The sequence below is a fragment of the Elgaria multicarinata genome, chromosome 2, assembly GCF_023053635.1.
Source record: "Elgaria multicarinata webbii isolate HBS135686 ecotype San Diego chromosome 2, rElgMul1.1.pri, whole genome shotgun sequence".
Classification (NCBI taxonomy): domain Eukaryota; kingdom Metazoa; phylum Chordata; class Lepidosauria; order Squamata; family Anguidae; genus Elgaria; species Elgaria multicarinata.
Window position 1 is genome coordinate 140,925,459 of NC_086172.1, and position 6,000 is coordinate 140,931,458.

General features: G+C 39.5%; 1 protein-coding gene across 1 annotated transcript in view; it reads left to right on the plus strand.

Moving 5' to 3' along the window:
* Positions 1 to 2,972, plus strand: part of NUBPL (NUBP iron-sulfur cluster assembly factor, mitochondrial) — an 80,882-nt gene extending 77,910 nt beyond the window's left edge. Inside the window, exon 11 of the mRNA XM_063118893.1 lies at positions 2,307 to 2,972. Within this exon, the coding sequence (XP_062974963.1) occupies positions 2,307 to 2,369 (63 nt within the window). The 3' untranslated portion in view covers positions 2,370 to 2,972. The remainder of the gene's footprint in view (positions 1 to 2,306) is intronic.
* Positions 2,973 to 6,000: the final 3,028 nt, after the last annotated feature.

The following is a 6,000-nucleotide window of genomic DNA, read 5'->3' on the forward strand; positions in this document are numbered from 1 at the left end:
GGTGTGTGTGATTTCTTTACACACACAAAAATGACTCACTTGGATTGTGTCCCTTGTGTTTTTTATTTTTTTAGTTTTGTAGTTTTTGTCCTAGAGTGTCTTTTGCAAGGGACTCAATGACTGGAAACCATTGCATAGAAAGTGGCCAGGAATTACAGTCTTGGGTAGGATTTTTACCCTATAAATCCATAAGGCTTCAAAGCAAGAGAGCTCTTGTCTAATTTTTGGGGAAATTGAGGCCCCAAAAGGATTTTGTTGAGCACCTGTAGTTTATATCTTGAGAGAATCTATGCTTTCTCTTTGCTCTGTTTTGTTTCTCTTTGCACTCCAGAGTAGGCCTTTGGCCTCCAAATGGTTGGTCAGCAAGTTGTTAAATGTTAAGCTGACAGCTTTTCCTTTGCTATAGAAAATGTACTCCTTGCTTTGCAGAAAAATGAGCTATAGTAATTCCCATTAGAAACTCTCAAGCAAAAGGAAGGAAAAATCTCTGAATTGAGCACATACCATATTAATATAAAAACCATTCTGAATGATAAATGAGAACTGTAAATTTCTCCTTGCCATTTCCCCCATTAAAATTCTCTTGTTTCACTCCAATCCCTCTTGTGTTGCTTAGTAATGATGGCACAAACAATTGAATCCAGCTTTATGGTCAGATAAATGGCCCATTAAAAAGAATATGAGTAGGAGAAAAAGTTCAATATGTGTACATGTTACATTTATGTAAAAGGAATCTGGGCTAGCTGCTGTTTTTGATTTTTTTTTTCTTGCCTGCCAATAAAGGATGCAACTAGGAGAAAAATTATTTTGTGAGAATTCAACGTTCACTTCTTTGTACTATAGGGATTTTATTTTTCCCAAATTGATAGTGATCATAGTAGTGATCTACAATTAACAGCCTTGAGGCCAAGTAAAACTCTTTCTTCCACCCATTCCCTTCTCCATCCACTGTCGAAACCACCACAGATCAGTTGGCTGGATCTTTAAGCTTGATGGGAGGCCAATTTGGGGAAAGCTGTGGGGAGGTGAAGGCCCACAAGGCTACTGCCACTAACATGCTGCATGCTTCTTTACTGTCATGATGGTCTGAGAAAAATAGGAGGCTGCATTAGTAAAGGGAATCGGCGCTATAGCTGGTGTTTAATTGTTGGCAAGCCATTTGCTTAGTTGGCTCGTAGCATGCGAAGCTGCTTTACATGATGTCAGATTGTCCAGCCTACTATTGCTTCTCTGGCTCTACTAGTGAGTTATATCCCATTCAAATTCATAGAAATTGGGTCATCAACAGCTGTTAACTGCGGAAAATAATAATAATTGCCGTAGCTAAATGATGGAGAAAATGCTTTGCATACACATGGTCTCAGAATGTGGGTCTTAGAAGGGCTTGCTAAAGATCCACAGCACAGAAGGTAGAATAATTATTATTATTATTGTTGTTGTTGTTGTTGTTATTAATAACATTTGTATACCATCCCATAGCCGAGGCTCTCTGGGCAGTTTACATAATATAGAATTAGCTGGACCGATGGTATGAGATGGCTTCATTATATTCATATGCTCTGTACCTTTTGGTTATGAGATGTTTGGGATAGACAAGAGGCTATTTCCATTACACCTTGCTAGCAAACTCCTCAGGAGCACCTGGCTGTCTGCATTTGAAGGCAGAGCACAGCAAAGCAAGGGAAATAGATTTACATCTACCCTTAAGGCAGCTTTTAAAAGATACGTGGTGTAAGGAGTGTTCTGGCTTTCTTGGAATAGGTTCCATTGATTGCCATGTTATATTGGAAGCCATGGCTTCATGATGAATCGTAGCGATTTTAAAATCCAAAACTCTAATCAGTTTAATTCAGTTTAATTCAACAACCGAAGCACCGCTGGCCGTGTGGAGTGTTGAGGGGAGATAATGTGGATGTAATGAGACTGTTCCTTGAGCTATCTGTTTAGTTGTTTATACAGCACTTCAGACAGCCTTACTGGGCAAAGAAATGTTGAGTATCTCTGTTAGGTTAGTAACAGCACATCGATATTTTCCTGGAAGGACAGCAATCTTGTCTTTTGGGCAGGATTGATTACAGAGTGGAGTATTTAAACTAAAGCACTAATCCCAAATGCCTTCCTAATATCTTATTATAAACCTGAACACTGTTTATAAACATCCTATGACACAACAGCTCAGTCAAAGAAGTGTGCACTGGCTTGCTGGTGACAGAACAGCTTCTTTGTAGTCTGTTTTATATGTGACTTTATATTGTTCCATTCTGATCTAGGAAACTAACATATTGGGTTTTTAAACACTTTTATAGACTCAAGCCTATTTGAAGATTGCTGCTGAAATAGTGAAAAGACTGCCACTTTCTCCAACTTAAAGCCAACATTTTGAAGATCTGTGACCGGACTTTAACCAGCTGTGGTGTGGCATAGGATGTAACACAAGAAATATTGTTAAATTATGGAACCGATCCTGTCTTGCATTTTATGAATAAAACAGAGATTGTATATCACGGAAAGCATTGCAGTTGAATATATTATTGTCAGTCCCTAGCTGCATCCAGTTTAGTAATCAAAGTACCATCTTGCTGTATATATATTGAATATTTGTGGTGGACTTTCCATATCCTCTAACAGCAAGAAGAGCTAAATCTGTGGAACTTAAGATCTTCAGTGCATCCTTCAGTAGTCCTGTTACTAAATGGGAAGGTCTGTTCGGATATAAAATTGCTGCAGCTTTTTACCATCTTCTAGAGGTACACTGCCAAATATTAAAATGCACCACCACATATAAGCTGTTGTTCATTTCTGACTACATATAAGCAGTTTTATTTCTGACTTGCGTTTGCATTCAAGGGAAAAACATGAGGTTAGATCCAGAATCTACTGCCTTCAGATAGAAGGGTTCCTTCCATCTCCAGGAAACTTCTGATCAAGCAGAGGAAACCCCATTGGAAGAATGGAGAAGGTGATCCCCTATGTCACTCCAGTATCTGCTCCAAAGGGTTAAGGGAACCTCAAGTGGTGGTAGTGGGGAGGTTGTAGGATGTTGCAGGAGGGATCAGTGAAGACCTCTCCCCACTTGGTGCTTTCTGCCAGCGAGAGCATTCCAGGCAGAATTCTCCTCAGGAAATGCTTTTGTTGGTGAAAAAGAAGATGGATCCAACCCTTTGAATAGGATCCATACTATATTAGTCACACTTTAGTCCCATTGAAATCAATTAACTTGAGTCCTGTTGATTTAAATTGAGCTAAAATGACTAACATAACCCATTAGACCTTTAAGTTATTTTTTTTTCCTGTAAAAAGTTATTGTCAAATTGCCAGGCAATAAAACCCTTAAAACTGCCTTTTTCTACTTCTTCATGCATTCTTCTCTTTATCAGCTGATGCTTGATCATTAGATAATTCCTTATTGTAATTGTCTAAGCAATACTTCATTTCCTTGTATCCTGTTGAGCCTGAATAAACCTCAAATTCAGCAACAAGCTCTTCATTAAAATTATATGTATCTGAGAACAGGTTGCCGAGGGAGGAAATAAGTGATAAAAATTAATTACTGATGATTGCATATACGCATATATTCCCACTAGGAAGCAATAGCCCTGGATCTATAAACAAAATACCTAATTGCAAATTTTTATCTACTACGTACTGAGAGCTTTGACTGCGTTTTTACTGCCTTAAGTTTTGTATCATTGTTTTTGTGTGGATAGAGCTGGTCACAGACAGTGAATAAGAATGTATCAGAATGCATCCAGGGCTTGAACTTAACATAAACTGGTGTGTGTGTGTGTGTGTTAGTGCCTGTTCATATGATTCTGCACCTTTTTAGTTCATGCCACTGTTTTTTCAGATGAATACAAACTAATGATATGACACATGGACCTGGTTTGCGTGATCACTGCAGCCCTCCTATGGTTTATTAGCCACAGTATGTTGTGGTGTCCATGACAGTCGCAATGCCAATCCAAGACCCTACTGTAGTGGCTTCTTGTTATGTGGAAATCCAGTGAGGGTGGGTCGTTCAGGTGGTTAACAAGTCACCCAGAGCCCATGGGCTGTTTTAGGGTTGTGGGTGGCTTGTCAACCACCCCAACAACCCACCCTCCTCAGGTTTGCAGATAATGAGAAGCTCTGGTGCATCCTTGCTGCATCCCAAACACTGAAAATGGTGGTGGTCACCACAACAAGAAGCCCCACAGAAAAATTCACCCGTGGTGGCTTCTTGTTATCTTCAGACTGGGCCATGGACTTAGATACACAAAGTAAGCAAGACAGGTTTTTTGCTGTACAAGTTTCTCTGGCCCAATTCCCATGATCAATAGGTAATACAAATTTTGTATACTTTTTAATGTTTACTGTTTTTAACTTTCGTAAACCACCCAGAGAGCTTCGGCTATGTGGCGCCGGTATGTAAATAAATAAATAAATAAACAAGCCACGGTGGCTTGTCAACTGTGGTGCATATGCTGATCATCAGCTGATAAAAGAAGAATGCATAAAGAAGAAGAAAAAGCCAGTTTTAAGGATTTTATTGCCTGACAATTTGACAATAACTCTTCACAGTGGAATAAAATTAACTTAAAAGTGTAATGGATTGGATCTAGGTAATGTTAGTCATTTTAGCCCAATTGAAATAAGTTGGACTCAAGTTAATTCATAGAATCATAGAATAGTAGAGTTGGAAGGGGCCTATAAGACCATTGAGTCCAACCCCCTGCTCAATGCAGGAATCCACCTTAAAGCATACCTGACAGATGGTTGTCCAGCTGCCTCTTGAATGCCTCTATTGTGGGAGAGCCCACAACTTCCCTAGGTAATTGGTTCCATTGTCGTACTGCTTTTACAGTCAGGAAGTTTTTCCTGATGTCCAGCCAGAATCTGCCTCTCTGTAACTTGAGGCCATTATTCCGTGTCCTGCACTCTGAGCTGATCGAGAAGAGATCCTGGCTCTCCTCTGTGTGACAACCTTTCAAGTATTTGAAGAGTGCTATCATGTCTCCCCTCAGTCTTCTCTTCTCAAGGCTAAACATGCCCTGAAAATAGAAGGCTGAGTGGAGACATGATAGCACTCTTCAAATACTTGATTGGTTTGGTGGGATGGTTTGTTGTGTCATACGAACTTGTCAAGGTGGCTTATTACTGTGGGTAAAAAGCCACCCAGAACCATACAACAGCCCGTTGGTTCAGGGTGGCTTGTTAACTCCCTGGTGATCATGCGAACCTAGTCCTTGGATAAGTGTGTGGATATCATAGTTCATGTTGAATTCCTGCCACTTTGTTTTCCAAGAGTTGTTAGTCAAATAAAAGGAATTTCCTTGAAAACTCAAAGGAACAGAGATATGACAAATGACATGAACAAGTCTTTCAACACTTAAATCCAGCCTACTGAGTGAGCAAAACTGTAGATTTTTCTGGGTCATTTTCCTGGCAGAGCATTTTTCAGTACGAATAAGATACTTAGATTTACAAGTAGAGGGGTAAAGTGCCTCCTATTATTCTCTTGGCTCTATTTGACATCATGCTTGACTCAGAAGACTTTCATAGCACCAACCTGCTTTTGAAACAGAGGTGGAGAAGATGGCACCCAGATTGAAACCAGATGCTCTCTTTTCCCAACTTCCATCCATCTAGTCATGAGAACAAAGGCACACACACAGTCTCCTCCTTGTGCTGGCTCAGAATCAACATACTAAACCTCTGATTCAAGTCTCCCAAAACATCCATGAAATTTTTAAACTTGTGTTGTGAGTTTGTGCTTTTATCTTTAAAACTAAAAATGACAGTGCAGCTATTTAGTAGTATGCTGTTTGCAAACTTGATGGAAGCAAAATATGTCTACTAACAATTACATGGGAACTTTTGGAAATGTCATAAACTTACTAAACTATTCTTCCTGTGTGTGACATGAGTGTTAAAGTGCCACAGGAGTCTTCGTTTCTCTACAAAAGGTTTACATAGCTACTTCCCTGGAATTTAACCAGATGCATGCTACCATTTGTTACT